This window comes from Heloderma suspectum, chromosome 4 (genome assembly GCF_057233095.1).
Source record: "Heloderma suspectum isolate Gila_16-S chromosome 4, 16-S_ref, whole genome shotgun sequence".
In the NCBI taxonomy this organism is placed as follows: Eukaryota; Metazoa; Chordata; class Lepidosauria; order Squamata; family Helodermatidae; genus Heloderma; species Heloderma suspectum.
In genome coordinates this window covers 244,601,211-244,625,029 of record NC_139461.1, presented here as the reverse complement: position 1 = coordinate 244,625,029, position 23,819 = coordinate 244,601,211, and the positions used below count along the sequence as shown (strand labels likewise).

Sequence of the window (23,819 nt, the reverse complement as noted above, 5' to 3'; positions counted from 1 at the left end):
ATGCAGTATGTTTGATTCATTCAGGAACAACACTTGGTCACTGGGTCCAATAATTCGTAAGCAAAACAGATTGCAGCGGAGGAGGCAAGATGGTCGATATTTATAAAGAAGGTGAAGGATTGTTGTGGAAGAGGCTGACTAGCGGCATCCAAGGAAAGACTTTAGGAATCATATCATGAGAAGAGAAACATCAACTAGATAAGACTACACTAGCCATAAGCCCCTGTGGGTTCCCAGGAGGATGAATCGGATGTAAAAGGGCACTCTTAACAGAAGGAATGTTATTAAAAATGGGCTGCAGCCTGTAACCAGACATCGAAAAGGAGACTTCTGAAAACAGAAGCAAATGTAGTGAGCTCTTTCAGGTGGGATAAGTAAAAGAAATAGATTAGTTAAAGGGAGGTAGCTGGATGATGGATTCATAGGATTCCATTAGTTCAAATATGTCAACCAAAAATAGGGCAAGCCCAGCTGATGTGCAGCACTGATGATATGCATCATTTATACAAGGGATATTGTGCTAGTGTGGAGAAAAGGGACTAGGAAAAGGGCTGCCAAGACCTGACCCTAAACGATTCCACCATTAGTTTTTTTTATTTCTCAGACAAGAAAAATCTGCAAGGGAATCATGACTTTGAGCAAAGTGGAAGGTTTTTTCCCCATAGTAAGGAAGACTGAGAAGGTAAAAATACAAGGAGAAATAGGTGGTGATTATTCCAGCTTCCTTCCTCTTGGAAAAGGAAGGACAAGCACTCAAAGGCTTGCGTGACTGGATTAAAAATAACCACTTATAAAACAATTCCTGAATAAACAGCTTAGAAGGAATTTCTTTGCATTTGAAGTTTTTTGGGACACACTGATTTTCCTCAAAGGCTATTTAAATCATACTTACTTTTCCCCTTAAAGCAAGGGTGGGGAACCTGTGGCCCTTCAAGTATTGCTGGACTCCAATTTCCATCAGATTAAGCCAGCATGGCCAGTGGTCAGGGATGGATGAAATTGTAGTCAAACATCTGGAGGACCACAGGTTCAACACCTCTGCCTTAAAGTGGTGGCATCTAATTCTGCTTCTCTGGTGGTGTCACCAGAAACTATTTTACTTCTCCTTTGGTCATATGCTGTAATTATTTTGATTAAATGATTCCCTATTTATATTGGGTTGCATCTAACATAATCCCTTCATGAATGGAAGATGCTTCTGTTCACAGAAGGATCCCTTCAGTGCACGCAATTCTCCTTTTAATTCATGGAGCTATTACATTGGATGCAACCACTGGTTTCTGCTTCATGTGGGAATAGTTGACTCAGACCAGAATTCAGTGCATAAAGAAACATGAAGAGTGTTATAATTAATCTATCCAATTATTATTGTTATTTCAATGGAATATGACAAGTTAGTTCCTCTGACTGGAGACATTTGCACTGCCCCTAACATTTCTGAACAATCTATTCCATGACTCTCCAGTAATATGGATTTAAGACAAAATCCACCTCTAAAGAATTGTTGGTCCTTCTCTGTTAGTAGGGGCACTTCCAAAACTACTTGTTTTGTAGGATTCCAGCAGGAAAGTGCTGGAATTTCTCATCTCAACATTTTGGCGAATGCCTGATGCTCAACAAGGAGATGAAACTTGAAAATGTCTTAGGGAACAACCCACTGGGAAGTTCTCCTGCACAAACCTACTGCAACAGAAGCTGTGCCCAATGGGGTTTGTGTGGTAGAACTTCTCAGTGGACTGTGCTATTGACCAACATCTAGGTAGTAAGATGGTTTCACTGGTTCTTTTGTTCACCTTTCTGGAGCTCATGCTCATGCCTTGTTCTCAGCTAGGCTTTTTGGAAGATCCAACTTATTAAGCACAGTAGGGCACTTAACAGTAGTGAAGGTTCCTCAAAAAAGCAAAAAAGGTTCCTGAAGCTTAAAGATGGTTGGATTTTAAAGTTCAAGGATAGCTCAGGCCAACATGGTGAAGACTGAGAGAAACTGTCATCCTTGCATCTGATTAAGGGGGCTGTAATCCATGAAAGCTTATGCGATAATGAATGTGTTAGTCTTTAAGGTGCCACAGGACTCTTTGATGGTTTTGCTATCCTATGCTAATTTTCCTATGATAGCTTCTTCCACTGCAGAAAGAAGCTTCTCTTGAGACAATTGTCAGGGATCTGGATAGTGGTAGGTAGGAAAATGGAACTTCCATTTGTTCTAGGAACGTAACAACCCTTACTAGATTCTTGCATCTGTCAGGTAAAAGCTTTCCCAAAGAATCCATTTCTGGTCTCTAGTATAAACACAGAATAATTCTGGAGACTGGAGTAAGCCAAACAGAGTTCCACCATTGACATGGATCTTAAAAGGTTTGGGTTTCCATTTAACTATCTTACGTCTAGGCATCCATAGATACTGTCTTTTCAAAGAGTGTAAGTGTTCACTCCAAGGCCAGGGAAATGAGAACTTAAGCAGAAAAATGCTGGCTGTCAAGCACCTTTCTTACATTTCTGTGTGGCTGCTAGTATACCTGCTCAAATAGGAAGAAGCTTCAAAATGGATTTTTTTTTTTTTTTGCTTTAGTCAGGATCCCATGATGAAAATGCCTCTTTGCAATCTATTAATTCTATCTGGGAAAGGGACATAGCATCTTACCCAATAAGCAGTGCTTCTCAGTGTTCTCTTTACATTTCTGCACTCTTTCAGTCGCCCCGCTCTATTCCTGACTCTGGAACTATGTTCAAAATCCATGCACAAATTCAGTTGTACCTATCTGTCCATAGCAAATATGCATAGAAATCTAACTGGCCTCTTCTTTCCACTACCTTTAGGATAACCTTTGTCTGGCACTGGTACTGACATCTATTACAATCCCATGTCATCTAGTGAATGCTTTCTATGTCATGTGCTGCATCATGATACCACATTGCCAACTGCATGCTTCCATTATCATGCATTATGTACACTGATGGTTCTCCTGCTCCAGTTGATATGGAGATGCATCTTCAACACCGCAGTTTGGGGCACTTAGCCCTGGTTTCTGCTCCAGTTCACTGTATAGTATTACAAGCCAACTTCTGGGTGGTTCATGATTCCATTCAAAGACCTACTTCTAGCAGCATTCCAACCAACCACAGCAACTTAACAATCTTGTTTAAGAATGTAAAAGTAACACATCATCAAACAGTGTCAAATAAGGTTTTGGGGACTGTATTGCAATAAATGCATTTCTCTGTCAAAGCTTGGTGGTCTGTCTGTCTGACAGCTTTGCATCTTCTCTCTCTCCTGCCTCAGTATAAATCTCTTAGGTTGGAAATAGCAGAGGCAGCTGTGTTATGTTTGTGTATTAAAGAGATGCACCTGCCCCACCACCATCTGATGAATTCCCCCGTACTGTAGCCTAATTCCTCAAGAGAAGCCAGGAGAAAGGAGCCATTGAGGTACACTTTGATGATTTGCATAAGGTGTCCATCTTGATCTCAGAGTCTCTGTATGTCTCGGGTCAGTAGAATGAGAAGCTATAACATACTTCAATCTCATTGGGGAAATGGAATCTTAGGGCTCTGTGGAGTGAACTCTTTAATTCATACCATACACCTTCAGATAATGCAATGGTTCTGAGTGATCAACTGGAGGGTAGAATATTACAGCACAAGAATACAACTGGGGCTTCTTGGAGAAGGCAAAGAGCATCTGTCTTTTGCTTTTCAAAATAGGAAAAGACAAGAAAGAAAATAGAGAAGGGGGTAGAGAGGAATAACATATCAATAACGATATACTTAATTTCCCCCTTATTTTTATGTGCTTCATTCTATTCAGAGGGTGAATTGGACTGGCCCCAGTAGCTTAAGTGACAGAAGTTACTTCTGTCAAATAGTCCAAGCCAATTGGAATGTGGCTCATCAACATATTATCCTTAAAAACCAACCACTCGGAAGCCTCACTGGTTAGGCTTTAAAGGCTTGAGGTATTGGCTTTCACTAACAGAACAAGCCCTCCGTAGACAGTGTCGACCTTTCGTATCTCATTATCTCAAAAAAAGATTAAAGCGATTACAAAATACTCTTCTGAGATGGCTATTAAAAAAATAAAAGATTGATTGGAAAATATGTTTAGATCTCTAACTGTGCTGAGTGAGTGACTGGACGGCAAGATGGCTACTTGGCTGGCATAGAGAGATGGGAGAGGACAGAGGGTTTGTTTTTCTGACAGCAGTGAGAACATGACAGAACTAGATAGATTCCACGTAGTTAGCTGGATAAAGACCAAGTTGCCCGTTGTCTAAGCGCCCTTTGCACCACCCTTGTTCATCTTCTTCACCTAATTTGGTTAATTCATCACCTAGAACAATAACAAATTAGAAATTGAGAGTCATTGTTAACCAGCATGTGATACCATCCCTCTATCAGAGTAAGGGCCAAACTGCACAATGAGTGGGTGTATAACCTTTTCCCCATTGGCCATTCTGTTTAGAATCCCCCATCTCAGTGGATTTTTCCCCTGTAGAGTTCCAGATGTGTATTTCTCCTTGTGACACATATGCAAACCTATATGGAAAAAAGCAATGGAGAGTATGATTTTAAGCAGGAAAATGATGTGAGAAAAGGGTAAAGTACCCTCCACTCTGCCGCGACTCAAATGTACAGCCTCTCATGACTGCTTTTTATTAAAAAATAAAATGTTGGGGCTTTCTTACATGCATTTGCATGTAACATGCAGTTTACCACCTATGATCCCTTTAAATAAGGTGCTCAGTTTGGGGTGTTTGGCACAACTGAAATGTTGGTGATGTAGATGTGCATCTTACACATATCTGCACCTGATGTGTGGTCTTACAGCTTGGCAGGATGCTTTAGAGAACCAATGTACAGAGGGCCAAACTAAACATTCTGCTAATTGTCTTACTTTCTTGAGGGGTGGGATTTAAGCTCCTCCCCCCCCCGCCCATTTCATTTTCGGCCTCAAATTCCACCCTCTTACAGGAAGGTTAAAAAAAAGAAAGAAAAATCACCACTGGAATCTTTTATGTATGATTAGCAGAAGGTTTAGTTCAGCCCTAAGCGTTTCCACGTACACTCTGTTAAGTTATTACTAGGCTGCAGGAGCTTCCTTGCTCTCAGGAGCAACAAACCTTTGAGATCAAGGAAGTTATAGCCAGTGTCTATATCTGTGCGATCGCTACCAGCAATAACAGCAACCTCTCATCCTTTTAGGGCAGGGGTGCAGAAATGGCAGGCCTGCAAGCCTTGTCTGAAGCCCAGCATCTGCCACTGCCAAGAAAAGGGGGGGGGGGAATGCTCTAGAAAAAAGCTCTATCATTCCTGCCATAGAATCCTGACTCCTAGAGTATCCCTGGAATGTCCCAGGAAGCAGTGTTTGAAGGTTCCTAAAAACCTCCTAGGAAGCTCTAGGGATATTCTAGGAATGAGACTTCTATGGCAGGAACCACAGAGCCCATTCCTAGAGCATTTTTCTTCTCTCTTTTTTTTTGCTGATTTGGTTGTGGTGGCTGGGGAGGGGAGGGGGCTTCAACACCTTGGTGGGCCAAGATCTTTTGCTGCCGGGCTACCGTGTGTGGTGTATGAATGGTCTGAGAATGTGTGAGTGGTGTGCGTGCGTACATGCACGTGTGTGGCTTCTGCCACCCCAGCAGATACCTGATGCGAAAAGACTGTGCACCCGTTTTAAGGAGGCCAGCTAAAGGAATAGGATATTTCCAGCATTCTAATCAACGTTAGGAGTTAGTTTGTTGAAGCAGCCTCTAAACACACTTTTGTCATTATTGCTACCACTACAATGAAGAGAATAGGCTCCAGATGCCAATAAGTATATAGGGCTTGAACTTTGTAAGCTGGTGCTGGGATTTCAAGAAGGAAAAACAAGGAAAGATCTCTCTGCCATTCCTGAATTTTGCTGTAGTCCCAAGTATTTTAAGAACTGGCAGTTGCTAGGACACATGAGAGCTGAAAGCCTGATAAAAATGCGTCCATTCTAGGAAGAAATCTCTGAAAGGGAGCTTCTGATCTTTGCTCTCCACAGGGACAGATGGCCTTGTTACCTTCTTCGCCACCATAGCTTACCATATTTTATGCCCTACCTGCTTTGAAACTCAGTTCATCCTGCTCCTGCCCATCGTAGTCGTACAGGGCGCGCACGCGCACGCCTTTCCCCACGGGCTCTTCCTCAAAGGAGTTGGCACCACCGTTGGCTTCACTGGAGTTGTAGGTGTTGCCGCCCTCGTCATCCGACCACTCCGCAGCATAGGCTTGGCCACGTTCGTAGCTGCTCACACTGGCAATGCGACATGGTGCCGTGAGAACTGATACTACAGCATAAAGTACCCAGACACGTCCAACACTGGGAACCGATGGCTTATAATGGTATTGCCATAATACATTATGCCCAAAGCCTCCTGGTATAAACGTTGCACCTGACAGGGCTCACACTGGAGGGTGCTTGGCATACTCACCTGCCACGGTCCCCAGACTGCGCTGTAGCATCCCCGCCCCCGCTGGCATTGGGTGTGTTGCCTCCTTCGTTCTTTTTAGGTTTCTCTCTCCTGGCTATCGTTTGCGCTGCATCTGGATTCCACTCCTATAGATGAAGAAACATGCCTCTGATCTTGTAGCAGCAGCTCCGACTGATTTTCTTCTCGTAAGCCCCATTTGCACTATCCCCCGGCTCCAGTCATAACAACGTAAGTGCCCTGCTGGATCAGACTAATAGGCCATCCAGTCCAGCACCCTCTTTCCTGCCATTGCCCACCAGATGCCCCTGGGAAAACAATAAATAGGGCCTGAAGGCAAAAGCTCTCTCTGATCATTGCTTCCCAGCCACTGGTATTTGTAAGGGGCATACTGCTTCTCTGGACATGGAGGTTCCAGATAGCCAACATGACTAGCAACCGTTGACAGATCATTATGAGTAGCAGCCATTGAATCTACATGCTACAGTCTGATAATGCAGCCATCCCTGCAGGAACAGCTTCTTACCTCTAGTTGTGGCCAGTTCATAGGCATCCCTGGGCCGCCAGTATTGCGGAACCAACGAAGGTCCTCCTGTGCATCGGCTGTGCGGATAGTCTGCTCCAGCTCACGGTAGACTTTAGAATAGCTGCATGTTATAAACAGACATATAAACAAGCACATTTCTCAAAATTAGACACGACTAAAGTAGGAAACTCACCAGACAGGGGAGGAGGAGGGTAGAGCACATGCTTTGCATACTTACAAAAGTTGCCAGGTTCAATGCCCAGCATCTCCAGGTAGAGTTGGGAAAGATTCCTGCCTGGAACCCTGGAGAGCAGCTGCCAGTCAGTGTAGATAATATTGAGCTAGATGGACCAATGATCTGACTTGGTATAAAGCAGCTTCCTATGCTCCTAATCAAGGTGGTGAGGAATCTCTGCCCCTCCAGATGTTGCTGGACTCCAACCCCATCACTCCTGGCCATTGGCCATGCTGGTTGGGGCTGATGGAAGTTAGAGTCCAGCAACATCTGGAGGGCCAAAGATTCCCCACTCACGCTTTACTAAAACAGGAAACTTGAGCACTCAAGATTGTTCTCATCAAACACAAGGGGGCACCAGCAGCATACGTACATCTGCCCAACGTTTTGTCACGCCCCTGCTTTTCAAGTACAAGGGTGCTTCAGGATGAGGCTTTTATTGTGCAATCGCCTGCTGGCTTGTTCACATAATTTTAGAGAGGTTCCAGGCAATGTTGCTCTCCTCTACGTATAACCCTCCTATGTTTTCGCACTGCCACTTCTGTCTTTTTTTCTTACCACACAAAACCTGTTTAAGAAAAAAAGACGGAATAGCTGTACAATGTCTTTTGAGTGGTCCTTCTAGAAGCACCCCAAGAAAGATGAAGGTATCCTTGCTGTTATCTCATTTGTTATTTATTACAGTGATGTCTGAGCATTTACGCCAAAGATCTGGCTGTTAGCCAAAATCATACCATTTCCCTCAACAGTAATGTTTGGAGAAATTAAGGCACTGATGTGGGTGTGGGGTAGCCCTCAAGATATTCTTTGCTTGTAGCTCCTTTATTATTTGCTTGTAGCTCAGGGAATATAATAGCACATTTGTTTGTTAAATGCCAGGCGCACTGCAGGTATCAGGAATTGTTATTGCTAATGTCATTTCTAACTGTTATTGCTAATACAATTTAACAGAACTCTTTGAGTGTTTCAGATAACAACTTCCTGACATACAGACCATTAAAGGCTTGTATATGTGTTCAATTATTACACTGGCTGTTTTGCGATCGTGACTGGATTCACATCTATAGATCAATGGGAACAAAGCCTCCTGCTGCCTTGTACAATGCACTGGAAGCTTGTTAACACTGAAAATGCCACCACTTCTGTCTTCCGCTTCCCTCTATGGCTGGATCTACCCACGCAGCAGGATGAGATGGGGCTCAAATGGTAAAATGGACTGTACCACTTCAGACTAGTACAAGTGGGGATCACAAAATATTCCCATGTTGTTGTTTTTTAAAGAAAAGTTAAAAAATTAACACAGGAGCACTAGGTTAGAATGTTTCTCTCAGATGTGCTAGATTTCTACTTCTAAGGAGAGTCCTTCCCCCTGATCAGTAGCAAGTATTCTACCTACAGTCTGAAGTGGTACAATCCACCTACCATGTAAGGACTTTACCATTTCATTCTGCTGCTTGTGTTGATATGGTTTATGGCCAAAGGAATAATCCAGGCCTGAGCTGCTGGACTGTAGCACTTTCCAGACTGTGGTCAACTCTAGACTTGGGTGACATCTTCATGGGCCACTTTTTTCTTTTTCTTTTAGCTCAAACTGAGTGCATCCAATCTCTGCATGCCAAATATACCCTAAGCGGAGTCCTCTGCCTGCCCAGGCTCATCGTAGATCTATAGAGTTGGAGGGGGATTTGTAGGCCATTTCAGTCCATTCCCTCACTTGACTCAGGAAATCCAGGGCTAGAGCACCCTGAACAGATGGCTGCCCAGTCTTTGCTTGAAGACCTCCAGTGAGGGAGATCCCGCTTCACCCTGGGGATTGGTTCCATTGTTGAATGGTATGGCAGACAGAGATGAAAACAAAAGCTAGTGCAGGCTGCCCCATCTGCAAGGTGCAGTGTCAATGTGGTGTTCTCCGGCACCACACTGTACAGTCTTTGGGGGCACATTTTCCCCACAGTTATAGTATGATGTTGAGAAGCTCCCATACAGACATACGCAGGGACACCTGAATGGAAGGCGGCCAGGCTGGGAGATTTCCAGTGCTCACTAAAGGAGCATTCCTCTCAGGAGAAAGGTTCCCACTCTGCTACTGCAGAATGTCAGTGGAACTCGATATACCTGCTGTTCTCTGCCAGGTTCAGGTGCCGCTTGATATCTAACAGCACCTCCTTCAGGAAGTTGAGCCTCTTCTCTTCAAACTGCTGGCACTGCTCAAAGACCTGCTCCATACTCTCCATGTACTGTGGGGTGCACTTATTCAGGTCCTCCACCACCTTCTCATACTTCTCCTGGGTCTGCAGGTGCAATAGAAAGCTAAGATTAAGATCCCCAATCCAGTTCACCTAGATCAGGGGTGGGCAGAAGGTAGATTTCCAGATATTTTAGACTTCATCTCCCATAAGCCCTTGTCAGCATGGCCAATGGTCAGGAATGCTGGGAGTTGAAGTCCAAAACATCTGGAGATCTACCTTCTGCGCACCCCTGGCCTCGACAGATTTTCTGGGCCAGATATTCATTGTGCTTAAACATATCTAGTTCCACTGTCATCAATATAGTAATATTGAACTATGTCATTTACATGCAATCCTATGCATGTTTACTTAGATGCAAGTCCTACTGAATTATATAGGGCTTATTCCCAAATAAATATGCATAAGATTGTAGGCCTTAAGGATGTGTCTGCATTATGGGTTTATTCCAGGTCAGTGCTGAATTAAAATTAGGTTTACTGCCAGCTATAGCCATCTATACTGAAAGCTTCTGGACATCACTGTAGGCGCTGCTTTGAAGAGAGACGAATGTTGTTGGTGAAACTACAGAAATAGATGGGAATAGAAGTCCCAAGTTAACCCTGGGTTCCTCAGTGATCACAGTTGTTATGTGTGAAGTTGGGACAATGTCAAGATCTGATAGAGGGGCTTGGATAGTAATTCGACAAGTGGAAGAAGCAGAGACAGTTGATATCAAAGAACTGTAAATAATTATTGAAAAATTAAACAATTAATCTTATTAACCAATAATTCCAATAACTTGTTAATAATAACAATGGGAAATCTTGAGAGCATTAACAACTGACAAATTTCTATGTCTATGTCCTCCTTTTTATTTACCTCTCACTCTACTCTTATTAACCTCCCTTCCTGAACTGCGTCTAATTGGCTCATTTGCTTTTGTCCTCAAGTGTTTTTTCTCCCAGTTTTGCACAAAGCTGCGAGCTCTTAAAAAAAAAAAAGTTTTTTTTAAAGATTCAATAAAAGTGGTTGACAAATAACATTCCTTTCAAGAAAACAAATTGGATGTAAGACTCAGACTGGCCCATAGCTATTCAGCAGCAATTAGAAGACTAGGCGGGTACATGTGGAGGGAGATTGCAGCCTACAAAGTAACATCATATAGATTTGCACTTCAAGTTGTCAGTTCTTGGCCCGGAGACAGTGTCTAGAATTGCATTAGCAGTACCGGGGCAGTAAGGCCTTATGGAGAAATTATTTTTCCAGTCCCTGTTTATTGCAGCTGTTTATTTGCCTGCCCTTCCTCTCCTGCAAACATGGCAGCAGTTTTGCCTCAAAGCAGTGGGGGAGAGGCAGAAGAATGAGGAGAACTGCTGCCCCACATAATTTTTCACTGTCCTGAAACCATAAAACCAACAAGAAGACATTGCCTCTGGGACAGGAACTAGCAACTGTATTTCAGTGAAGGGAACTAAGATCTTGGCCGTTGCTATCTCTTTCAACTACAGTTGTCCACTGATGGAACAGCAAAAGCACTGGGGAGCAGGTAAGCAAAGGGAAACCATTCCTGTAGGCCAAGAAAGTCTGGAAGAAGGAGTAGGTTCCACTCCATTGATATTTTTTTCCCCTAATGGTACTGAGAATGGTGCCATTTCAACAACTAGAGGACTGGTTGTCAGAAGGATGGTGTGTGTGTGTGTGTGTGGGAGCAGTGGTTATTCAGGCATGCCTGATACTTCACTTCTCTGCTAGTTACACCCAGGGTATGTGACCTAGAAAAGGGGTGCACACCTAACATGTGTAAGGAAATATGAGCACACAATGGTGCAAGTGCACATATGAGTAGGATGTATGTGAGTGGATGCATAAGGGTATGTAAGAGTATACATGTGAGAATGATGTGAACTGAATGCATTAGTATGAGAGTAAATTGTCAGAGAGGATGGGTGTGGGCACACAGAAGGATGTGTGTGTGCATAGACAGAAGTGTGATAAAGAGCCTTTTCTGTAAGGGTGGGTAAGTGCATGAGGAAGGTCATTTATGTTTGTGTACAAGGTTGTATGCACATATTGTAAAAGAATTTATGCACATTTGGTATCTCTATTTATGTCTGCACCCATGTCTACATGTGAAGATGGCTCTGTGTCTCATGTATACACATTTCTGTGTGTGATGGTTGTCTGTGGGGAAGACTGGAAAGTTGTTTGTTTGCATGAAAGGACAGATGAGCTGTGCATGGGGAGGGGCCATAGCTCAATGGCAGAGCTCCTGTTTTGCATGCAGAAGGTCTCAGGTGCAATCCTTGGCACCTGGTACAGCTGGAAAAACCTCTGCCTGAAACACTGGAGAGCCACTGCCAGTCAGTGTCAACAATACTGGGCTAGATGGACCAACAGTCTGGCACAGTATAAGGCAGATTCCTATGTTCCTAGGAGTGGGTATTACACATTGATTTGTCTGTTCTCTTAGTGGAAGTCATTCCTACCTTTTGCACATCCTGCTTGCACTTTTCCACCTTGTCTTGCAGTTTCTTCTGCTGGTCTGGGGTGATGGATGCTTCAGCCTTGCTGTTGGCTTCCCGAGTCATAGCAAGCTTCTCCTCTTTGCATGCCAGATGATATGCTTTCTTGGCTGTTTCCAGCTAGTTTGAGTTGAGACAGAAGGGAAGGAAGCCAGGTTCAGTGCAAGGTTCCAAACCTCTAACAGCTTTGAAGCCATTAAGACTGCAGCTAACAATCCCTTCCACTGTCTCAGACAGAGAATCCCCCCCATTACAAATCCTCTACCTCCTAATAAAGTGTGCAACTTGTGCTTTCAAAAAACAACCACCCAAAATATGTATTTAAAATCCTCAGTTTGGCTACTGCAGTAAACTGCGCAAATGGCATTGTTTGAATGTCTTAATTTAGCCATATCTGCAAAATTTTAATGTTTTCTCTGCAACAAAATGCTACACATTTATTTTAATAATGACAGCTCTGGGCGTCAGTATTCTGAGGTCACCAGGTACCACAAAGTCAAAATATCTGGCTCATAGCCACATGAGCACAGCCAGGTAGATTTATAAATTTATAGTTACTACTTCACAGGGATCTTTTTGTGTATGGGGACACACTGAGATCCAGCTAGGTCTCTGAAGGAATGACCTAAACCATGAAGGTGAGACTTGGCAGATACTGTGAACACAATGCATAATATTCTCCTTTCCATGCTGCACCTGGTGTCCTTCATATTATCCTACAGGTATCACTTGGTTCTCTAAGAGACAAGAGATCCCTGCCCATGTCTGTTGCTAAGATTCTGTGGGTGCTTCCAGACGGAGGGCTCCCAGCATTGGCAATAAAGAAGGCATTGTGCAGCGTTTTTTTTTCCTTAACAGATTCTCTGGGGTAAGGAAAAGGATAGAAGAAGTGGTGGGAAAACCCAGGAAAGTTATGCCTGATCGTCTAGACCTCCTGTAAAATATTGCGAATGAAGCAGGGCGACTGCAGAGGAAAAACCTCATCTGGAAGCACCCTGGAGGTGCATGGGAATGCCATCTCAGTCACTGACCAAAGAAGCTGTTGGGATTCTTTCCTCCTTAAAAGGACTGAAGTTGCAAAGTGAAGTTGCCCTTCTCCTCTCCTCCTCCAGCCCTTCCTACCTCCTTCATCTTCTTGGCCCAGGGTTTCTGTGCTTTCCGAAAACCATCCTCTGCTTCCTTGGCCTCCTTGAAGCCTCCCATGATCTGTTTGTGGAAGGCATCCTTTTGCCAGTTCTTCACCTTCTCGAAGTCATCATTCAACAAGCTGTTCTTCACTTCCTGATGCAGCTCGCTCACCTTGTCCGCCTCCGTCATTATGGCCATCCACGCTTTCTCCAAACTGCCATACTGTGGGCCTATGCACCAAGAGCACCAGCAAGGCCGGGGTGACCATTGGGCATCCTGAATAACAGCCTGTCCTTCCCTTACAGACTAGACATGCTAACGATGCTGCCAAAAGATGAGGCACTGTCCCATTTCCCATTTTGCTGGGGGGGAAACTGTGGCAGAGAGCTGGGAAGCATGACGTGGCAAAGCTCGGGAGAATATTAAGACATTAGTTCCAGACTTTTGCCATTGTTATTTCTTGTTGCAGGGGATCCAGCCAAATTATCAGCAAGGCTACCCCTCTCCCAAATAATGCCCTGCCACTTTGGGACACATTTTCTTTATTTTAATGTAATTCTGTGCAAACTGTGCAGCTTGTGCACTCCCCCTCTCCAATACTGGAGTACACATCTGCCCTCCTTGTTTTTTAAACCAGTAAACAGCAGTATGAGGGCCACACTACCACATGGAAGATCAGAATCTCCAGTGAGTTTGTTTAATCAACAACCCCATGTGGCTGCTTTAAAAACTGAGGAAGTGGCACTGGGGGAAGGTTAAGCACCCCCTCCCCCAGCACCAGTTCCTTAATCTTCAAAGTAACTGCATGGGTCTGCTTTTATTTATGTATTTATTAAATTTATTTTATTAAATTTCTTAATCACCCATCTGGCCAGTGACCCAGCCACTCTGGGCAATGTACAGCAGTACAAACAATCTAAAACAGTAAAATTAACCATTAAAACATCATATTTCTAAAAATACCCTAACCCATCCCAAATGCCTGCCTGAACAACCAAGTTTTCAATGTGTGGCAGAAGCTCATTAAAGAGGGGGCATGGCGGAGTTCCCTAGGGAGGGAGTTCCACAGTGGGGGCCACCACAGAGAATGCCCTCTCCCTCATCCTCACCTGCCTAGCTGTCCTGGCTGATGGGACAGAGAGAACGCCATCCAAGGCTGATCTTGTTGACCGGCCTGTCTGGTGTTGCTGGAGGCGCTCCGTGAGATAGGCTGGGCCAGAACCATATATGGTTTTAAAGGTCAAAACCAACACTTTGAATTTGGCCTGGAAAACAACTGGTAGCCAGTGCAACTCCTTCAGTGATGTGATCACGCTGGCGGCTGCCTTTAATCAGGCAAGCTGCCATTTTCTGCGTTCTGCTATTTACTTTTTTAAAATCCAGACACCCATGAGAGATCCTAATCACAGATTTTGCTCTACATGTTTAGTTTGGCCTATTGTATCCCAGCAAGGTTTACACTCCCCACCCTCCATTATGCAGAGCAGGATATCATGGTGCTGGCACTGGCCCTGCACTTGCATGAGTAAACAACCAAGGCGGCAATTGTATGCACCCCTATTTGGAAGTAAGTCCCATTGAACTCAGTGGGACTTGCGTCTTAGTAAACATGTGTTAGATCAAACTATCAAAGAGAAGGGATGCTTTAAAACTCTTGCTGTGTTTATGAAGCCCATGAGGTTTTACTGTTGCTCCAACTCATTTTTATAAATGGTTTAATATGTTGGATTTAGAATTATTCTTCTAATTTATATTGTTGTTGATTGTAAACTCTTGAGCCAAATGTTTATCTGGAAATAAATACATTTCAAAATGAACAAGCAATTGTCTGGGGAGGCAGGCTCCTGTCTCAATGGGGACATGGAAGCTTCTAATATAGGGCAGCAACAGCATGTTAATGAAGCCCCTAACTTTCCTTTTACTATAAATGAAAATAATTAACCTGAGGAAATTCCTGGGGAGACTTTCTTCCTCCACAGTACACAGGTTGAATCAAGAAGAGAAAGCTGATACTACCTTGAAAAATAGCAGTTCTCAACTCCCCCACCCCCTGGCCCCATCCTCCATCCCAGTACTGGGAAACAAGGCAAAGAGTGAGAAATACCTTTGTCTATTAGCTGTCTCCACCGCTTGGACCAATCTACCAGCTGCTGGGCATATGCCTTCTCAATCTTTGCCCGCTCATGGACACAGTTCATCAGGTCATTGCACAGCCGATATCCATCATCAATCCGTTTCACTGTCCGTTTGTAGTTCCCCACCTGCCAGACACACCAACAGCTGCTTGGGAACAGTGACGAGCCGCAGAGCCAGGAAGAATCCTGGGGGCCAGCTTGGTTCGGAGCAACCAGGGGTGGGAGAAGAATTAATTGTTCATGCAGCATGGGGCAGGGCAATGGGTCATTTCAATTTAAAAAGGAGATCAGTGGATGAAAATGCGGTGGTTTCTATGGCCATTTTTGCACCTCTTTGCCAGTGAATCTGAGCCTTGCCCTGGAGACTTCCAGGTGTATTATAGTCAGTAGGAATGACATTCACAAAGGGCAGGGGTGGGCAACTTGTGGCCCTCCATTTGTTGATGGACTCAAACTCTCATTGGCCTAAGCCAGGGATGATGGAACTTGTAGTCCAACGACATCTGGAGAGCTACAGGTTCCCCACCCCTGGTCTCACACCAAATCCTGCTCTGCAATAGCAACAATGGATATTTCATAGATTTTTTTTATTTGTTGTATTTGCACAAATACCAGGGCAAAATGTATGCTGCGGCTCAACAGCAAGACTAAGCCCAAGAACCTGTTTCCAGACTTATCTCTAGGACATGTGGAGATATTATAAAGACAATGCCTTTGAGCATCTGCAAAAAGGGCAGCGCCAAATGTCTGCCAATTTCAGTTTTCAGCATGAAAGGTATATTTGTTGGTGGGGGCGGGGATGTCTCCTGATTACTGCTCCCCCCTGTTTTGCGGAATATTTGTCTGTTTTTGTGCCTGTTCACAGCCACATTTGCCCCACTCTGCTACTGTTTCTCTTGCTTAGGGGTTCTTTCCCATTCGCTACAATGATCTCAGTCAATCAGGGATCACTTAGTGAACGTGATGATGTCATAGTGCTAACTAGACAATCAGATTTGGTCACCTGAAAGAATCACTGCAGACAAATGAAGCTGACTGATCTTTTGTTTTAGAAATTAAGTACTGAAAGAAACCTATCTGAGTTGTTGGACAACACTTTCTAGTGCAGCAGCAATCAACCTCCCCCATCACCTGCCAACTACTTGGTAGACTACTTAATACACTTTTTTTGTTCAACAAATCAACACACATACATAACTCATATTTTAATAACTGTGGCCTTGTTTTAATGTGATGGATGTACCTGTTTTTATGAGCGAAGTTCGGTGAAGCTGGGTGCAGTATTTGTCAGCTTTGACTTCAGGTCATGTTCAGCATTTATCCTGCATATTTTCACAGGCTTAAATGGACTATGGTTTTAGAACTTCTGTTCTAAAGGAGAAAGTTTCAGAAGAGCAAACCCTGGATGATTAAGTTCCCTTGGTTCCAGAAGGCTCTTCTTGTCTTCTCTCCTGCCAAATCCACGGCATTGCATGTGCCCTTCATATGGCAGCATGTGGCTTCCCGTCTCTAGAACTGTGGGGTTTCTTGCTGGGTCAACCAGCATCACCAATCAGAAAGCTCATTTGCATGAAGCTAACAGGGAGGCTTTGGCTGGACCTTCAAGGGGCTGTATTAGGCTGCCTCCCTTCTTCAGAAGATATGTATTTTTTCAGAAGATATGTATGTGTGGCATGCTGTACAGCAGGGGTGCAGAACCCAGCTCTCCGTGGGCCATATGACATCAGAGGATGATGCCATCGGAGAAGCGAAAGGGACCCAGCTTCGCTACATGTGGGCTTTCCTGGTCAGGGAAGCCCTGGGTGCAGCAAAGCAGAAGCATGGAGGAATCTCCATGGGGATTCCTCTCCACACATCCCCCACAACCCCAGATAGGGGTAGGGCTTATGGGGGCGGGCCCCACAGAGGTGGCACAAGCCTCTGTGGGCTGAATGCAGAGCCCCTGTAGGCCGGATTCAGCTCATAAGCTGGAGGCTCTGCACCCCTGCTGTACTGAGAGGAGGCAGGGCTCTTACCTCCCAGAAGCTGTCAGTTATTTCTTCAGCAGATGCTGCAGACTCATCGTAGGAGCCTGACATGGTTTGCGGCCCTTGTTGTCTATTGCCAAATGTTCAGCCACTCTGCAGGCAGCACCAGACCTCATGCACTGCAAGTAAGGAAGAAGAAAAGAGAAAGGTCAGACTTTGGATAGAGGCAAGCAGAGGGTTCTGCAGCTGCAAAGCTCATCCTCTGCCACTTTGCTTCTGCTTATCTGAAGAACCTGCCCTGTATATTCAAGCCTTGAACTTCTACTCTCAATACATTTACAAACGGTCTCCAGGTCTATTCTCCTAATTTGGATCAATGCCCTCATAGCAATCAATGAGTTGCACAAATGGAACTTTAGACTTCATGACTAGTTGGGGAATAAGCTATTTGCCCATAATCAGCTGCTAATTTTTCCCCACTGTAAATACATGGGGGCCAATCCAGACTTGGTCACGCTTAAAGTAGATCCATTGATTCCAATGGGTCTACTCAAGGTATGTCTAAGTCTGGATCCAACCCACTGCCTATTACCACAGGACATGGAAGGGGGATTAAAGTACAGATGGAAGAACATGCCCATCCTTTTCATTAATTTGTCACATATTGGGAAGGACTCCAGGTTTCTGAAAATCTTAAGTTTTATTGTGATTTATAGCTAGCTGTCCAGGTTTGCCTTTTTCCTCCAGAAAAATATCTATTACGACGTAACAGGACAGTCATATGAGTTTGCATTATCTCTTCATGGAACAAGCACTTCAGGGGCAGAAGGTCTTTCTGCTTATCAACAAGTTCTAGGCATAAAAGAAGATAAATGCCAGCATGTCATATTTTAAGCGATACCTGAAGCTAAAAGTGAAAACCAAAGAATGTGTTCTGATTTTCTGCAGCTGTCTGCTGAAGAATAAATGTTTCATTAAGAAATTTTAGAAATATTATTTTAATACCCACAGAAAAGAATTGTACATGGGCAGAATGTGACATACTTTTTCCCATATGCAAGTTGTTGATGCAAACACAGTGTCATAATCATCATGGCGATCACTCGTGACCGAGTAAGATTGTCTTCCAAGAGTAGAGTCTTAGCAGTGTGTCTGCAGGTGGCTGTGAAGGCCAATTCTGGATCCACACAGCCTCCCACAGTGAGGACATTGGTTTCCAGGTGGAAGGCGGTCACGGTGAGGCTCTGCTTGACGTGCCTTCCGTTGAGCTTGTTTCTCACTTTCTCCGTGTACTCGTGCTTCTTCAAAGTCCATAGCGCCTTTAATATAGGCTGACCTCCAGTTGGAACGCTCATGGGTTAGAGCTTCCCAGTTCTCAATGCTTATGTTACATTTTTTTAGATTAGCTTTGAGAACATCTTTAAATCTCTTTTGCTGTCCACCAATATTCTGTTTTTCATTCATAAGTTGGGAATAAAGTAGCTGCTTTGGGAGACGATGATCAGGCATTCGAACAACATAGCTGGTCCTGCGAAGTTGATGTTGGAGAATTATTGTTTCAACGCTGGTGATCTTTGCTTCTTCCAGTACGCTGACATTAGTCCATCTGTCTTCCCAAGTAATTTGCAGAATTTTTTGGAGGCAGCGTTGATGGAATCTTTCGAGAAGTTGGAAGTGGCGTTTATAGATGGTCCATGTTTCACAGACGTACAGCAAGGTCGGTAGTACAATGGTTTTGTAAACAAGCATTTTAGTCTCCCTGCGAATGTCCCTATCCTCGAACACTCTATGCTTCATTCAGGAGAATGCTACACTCGCAGAGCGCAGGCGATGCTGAATTTCAGCGTCAATATCAGCTTTTGTAGAGAGACGGCTGCCAAGATAAGAAAAGTTATCAACATTTTCCAGCATCACACTGTTAAGCTGGATTGATGGTGCTATAGAGGGATCGGTTTGTGCTTGCTGGTAAAGCACTCTGGTTTTTTTGATGTTAAGCAAGAGGCCGAGCTTTTCATATGCTTCTGCGAAGAAGTTTAGGATAGTTTGGAGATCTTCCTCTGAATGTGCGCAGATTACATTATCATCAGCATACTGAAGTTCTATGACAGAGGTTGTAATTACCTTACTTTTTGCTTTCAGCCTACTGAGATTAAAATTTTTTCCATCTGTTCGATATATGATTTCTACAACAGTGGGAAGTTTCCCTTCAACCAGGTGTAGAATAATAGTGATAAAGATAACGAATAAGGTTGGAGCAATGACGCATCCCTGTTTAACGCCTGATCCCACTTTGAATGGATCACTTTGAGAGCCATTGTTATCCAAAATTATTGCTGTCATGTCATCATGGAGGAGCTGCAAAATGTTCATAAATTTATTAGGACATCCAGTTTTCAGAAGGATGGTCCAGAGAGCAGTTCAGTTTACAGTGTCGAAGGCCTTAGTCAGATCAATAAACGCCATGTACAAAGGTTGGTTTTGCTCCCTGCATTTTTCTTGGAGCTGTCGTGAGGTGAAGATCATATCCACTGTCCCCCTGGAGGGGTGGAAGCCATTTTGGGATTTGGGGAGGATATCTTCTGAAATAGATAGAAAGCGGTCTGTGAGGATCCTTGCCAGGATTTTGCCTGCCGTAGCTAGAAGGGAGATGCCTTGATAGTTTCCACAATCTGTTCTATCGCCCTGTTTGAAGAGAGTGATAATTATGGTATCCCTGAAGTCTGCTGGGATCTCCTCCCTCATCCAGATTTTTTCGATGAGCTTGTGAAGCTGTTGTGTAGCTTCAGGCCCACCTTCTTTAAAAACTTCAGCAGGGATCCCATTGGGTCCACTAGCATTGTTATTTTTCATTTGGTTGATGGCTTTACTGACTTCCTCCAAACTAGGGGATACTGCAAACTCATCTCTGGTTTGTTTTTGTGGAATTTGTGAGAAGACCTCCTCAGCCACAATAGAGTTATGGTTAAGGAGGTTGTGATAATGCTCTTTCCAACGCAGTGCAATAGACTCTTTGTCCTTTAGAAGTTTGGCACCATCTATTGAGTGTAAGGGGTTTGTACCATGATTTGTTGGCCCATAGATGGCCTTTGTGGCATTAAAAAAGCCCCGTGCATCATGGACATCTGCAAGATGCTGGATTTCTTGAGCTTTCTTTATCCACCAGGTGTTCTTAAGTTCTCTAGTTCTTCTTTGGACCTCAGCCTTTGCACTGGTGTGGATTTTTTTCTTAGCGGCACAGTTGATGTCTTTTTGCCATATTTGGAAGGCTTTCCTTTTCTTATCAATAATATGTTCAATCTCCCTATCATTCTCATCAAACCAATCCTGATGTTTCTTAGTTTGGTATCTGATAGTTTGTTCACAGGCTGCGATAATGGAGGTCTTCAGTTTATTCCAGTGTTCCTCAACATTTTCAGAGGTTTATCCATAGATAGATGTTCCTTGAGAGTAATTTGAAAACAACAGGATCTTGAAGGGCTTGGGTGTTGATTTTACGTCTTAGTTTTCTTCCTTGGAGCCTATGTTGAGGGAAAATCTTAATGGTCATCGTAGAACGAATTAATCGGTGGTCTGTCCAGCAGTCGTCAGCTCTCGTCATGGCTCTAGTGTGGAGTACATCACAATGATCTCTGGCATGGAAAATTACATAGTCTAAGAGATGCCAGTGCTTCGACCGAGGATGCTTCCATGATGTTTTAAATTTATTTTTCTGGTGAAAGAGTGTGTTGGTAATAACAAGATTATGCTCTGCACATTTAGTCAGAAGTAAAATTCCATTCTGGTTACTATTGCCGACTCCGTCTTTCCCAATGATCCCCGGCCACAAATCAAAATCACGCCCAACTCTTCCATTGAAATTGCCCAGGAGGATAATTTTATCCTCCTTAGGTATCTCTGATAAGGTGGTGTCCAGCTCGGAGTAAAATTTTTCTTTGATGTCTTCATCAGCATCTAATGTTGGTGCATAGGCACTTAAAATAGTTGCCTGCTGGTTTTTGGTGAGTTTTATTCCAACGGTTGAGAGTCGTTCATTAATGCCAGTAGTAACTTCTGACAAGAGCTTCATAAGATCATTTTTAATAGCAAAGCCTACTCCATGTATTCGTCATTCTTGTTCAGGCAGTCCTTTCCAGAAGAAGGTATAACCTCCTTTTTCTTCCTTCAGTTGTCCCTCTCCTGCTCTTCGGGTTTCTTGGAGAGCTGCTATATCAATGTTAAAATGTCTCAGCTCCCTTGCAATGATGGCAGTCCTGCGTTCAGGGCGTTCACTATCTGTGTCCAGCAGTGTACATATATTCCACGTAAACACAGTGTAAACCAGATCCTCACCCCATCCTCCACTGCCACACGCTGGTGGCGGTGGTGGCCTTTAGCTCACTGTACATGCCCTCATTGGTCTTGTCTGATGTATGCTCCAGTAGCATTTCACACAATACATTCTCGATATTTACTGAGAGAAGCTGGTGCAATTGGCTCCTCATCTCAGGTGTCCTCCTTGATCTGAGCTATACTTAGGGTTTCTTTGCAGGAAAATCAGTTCATTATTACAGAAAGATTAACATTCCCACAATGTCCCCCACCTTTTAAGGCAGAAGTAGACAACCGTTTTGGGCCGTGGGCACATTTGGCAATTTGAGAAACTGTCCTGGGCACTACCACAAAATGGCTGCCATGGGAGGCATGGCAAAGGACAAGTGACCTACCCAAAAGACTGAGTACAAGGCAGAGTTGGGGACTGAGGCCCAAAACACAAAACAACTTTTAACCCCCCATTTTCAGCACCAACCAAAACCTATTTCACAGCAATCCCAGCTGCCAGTGAGAAAATGTGTTAATTTAAACAAAAATGTGGGAGGGCTAGGGCACCAAAAAAGGGTCTGGGGGCGCATTGAGGCCTACAGGCATTGCGTTGCCTATCCCTGTTTTAAGGCATTTTGCCTGGAATCCCTAATAGTATTGTTAAATCACAAGGCAACTAACCCAACAAACAGTAATGCAGCTACTGGTTGTGCTGGCTGGGGATGATGGAGTTGTCTTCCAACATATCTGGAGGACACCAGGTTGGGGAAGGCTGTATTAGAGGTAGAGAAGAACTCCCGCTCTTTATCTGTGCTAGCGAGACCTCAGAGCTCTAGACAATGAGAGCACGCTGCGGAATATGTTAGCTAAGCTGATGGAGTTTCTGTCCCATGCAGCACATTTAGGGAAAGGTGAAACTCCCATTCCCGCTGCCCAGGAATCTCTGCACCTTTCCCTTCCTCCCAGGATACAAATCACTCTGCCTTTTTGAGAAGGCAGAAGCAAGAAAAGGGAAGAGCCCTTAATTGTTTTGTGACTTTTTACTTTTAACCTTGAATGTACATTAATGGAGGCTGACACATGTTAGACATTGTCATCTCAGGCTAAGTCAGTGATTCTGTAAACAAGCTCTTCGAGGTGGCTGTCATGCAAGGCAGTCACATCCAGGTCAGTGTCACATATTGCTGGTGGATGCCGTCAACAGCATTGTAGCAAAGCCAGGGACTGCAGGACGGAAGCAGGGGGAATTTTTTGATTAGCAGGGTCAAAGATGTCATCTCCCCCCCTCCCCCCGGCTTTCCTATTCCTTCTGAGTTTAGCTGTAATCCTCACAATAGCTGGGAGAAATGGATTTTCCCAGCAAGAGTCTACTGTTGCCAGCCATCCCTGTTGCAATGCAAAGTATCCTGGGGGTGGCTTGGTCTTGAACGGGCAATTAAGACCCATTTGCTTTACAGAAGACCTGCTCCTGGTGGAGATGAAAACTCTGCTAGAAATGGCTAGTGGAAATGGATCAACACAACAGCCTGAACTTTTGGGCTCTCCCTGGAGACAGTCTCCTGTGGGGACTGTCATGATGAGTTCCTGCACTTCAAAACTGCACCACCACACTGCTGGCTGTCAACATATAGGCTCACATGAGCAGCAGCCCACCAATATCAAGTAAAAAAAATATGATGCAAATAATAGGTGCCAGTTCTAGGAATGCCCTTGGGGGTGATGCATGGGTGGGAAAGTAGGAGAGGGAATGAGGAAACCTGGGCATATGAGTAAACAACGCTCCCATTGAAACCAAAGCATGCCTGCCTCCCTGTTGTGTCTGAGCTCTGTCTGCCTTCCCCTCTGCAGTCTCAGCCTGCCTTCCCTGGTCTCTGTCTGCAGTAAATCCAGAGACAAATTAAATTCAGGCAGCAGGAAGTGTTTGGAATTGGAAAGCACATTCTCCAGCCCTTAGGAAAAGAGAGGGAGAGACCGAAACAGAAGAGATAATGTGCATCACAGCTCAGACAGATTTAACTCTCGCCCCACATTGCCATATCACTAGGATACATATTCCTGGCCGTTCTATAACTACCAATCCTTAAAGCCCTACTCAGTTCTAGGGGTTCATTATGTAACACCTGGAATGATATGCCTGCTGTCGGTCTGTGATGATGCACGACTAGCCCAGGCTGTATGGTAAAACACCTTTGAGAAGGGGGGTCTCCATGCAATGCTTAGCATGGAGATCATGCTCCAACTGACGTTTATTCATGCTGTGGGGGGTGTCTCTTGCCATCTCTAAAGAAGAGTGGCTAGTCCCTGGCTCCTGCTCTGGGATGGGAACC

General features: G+C 44.2%; 1 protein-coding gene across 6 annotated transcripts in view; it reads right to left on the bottom strand.

Moving 5' to 3' along the window:
- Positions 1–2,522: 2,522 nt before the first annotated feature.
- The window catches only part of PACSIN1 (protein kinase C and casein kinase substrate in neurons 1), a 77,167-nt gene continuing 55,870 nt past the window's right edge, over positions 2,523–23,819 (bottom strand). For 4 of the 6 annotated variants that reach the window (XM_084853024.1, XM_084853025.1, XM_084853026.1 and 1 more), the window contains 9 exons: positions 17,242–17,372; positions 15,196–15,352; positions 13,086–13,321; positions 11,928–12,083; positions 9,329–9,504; positions 6,979–7,099; positions 6,456–6,580; positions 6,084–6,277; positions 2,523–4,327 (listed from right to left, as the gene is read on the bottom strand). In XM_084853024.1, the coding sequence (XP_084709150.1) occupies positions 4,218–4,327; positions 6,084–6,277; positions 6,456–6,580; positions 6,979–7,099; positions 9,329–9,504; positions 11,928–12,083; positions 13,086–13,321; positions 15,196–15,352; positions 17,242–17,304 (1,338 nt within the window). In that variant the 5' untranslated portion in view covers positions 17,305–17,372 and the 3' untranslated portion in view covers positions 2,523–4,217. Of the gene's footprint in view, positions 4,328–4,432; positions 4,534–6,083; positions 6,278–6,455; positions 6,581–6,978; positions 7,100–9,328; positions 9,505–11,927; positions 12,084–13,085; positions 13,322–15,195; positions 15,353–17,241; positions 17,373–23,819 lie in introns of all 6 variants that reach the window. The other 2 variants (XM_084853023.1, XM_084853021.1) reach the window with 1 other exon arrangement.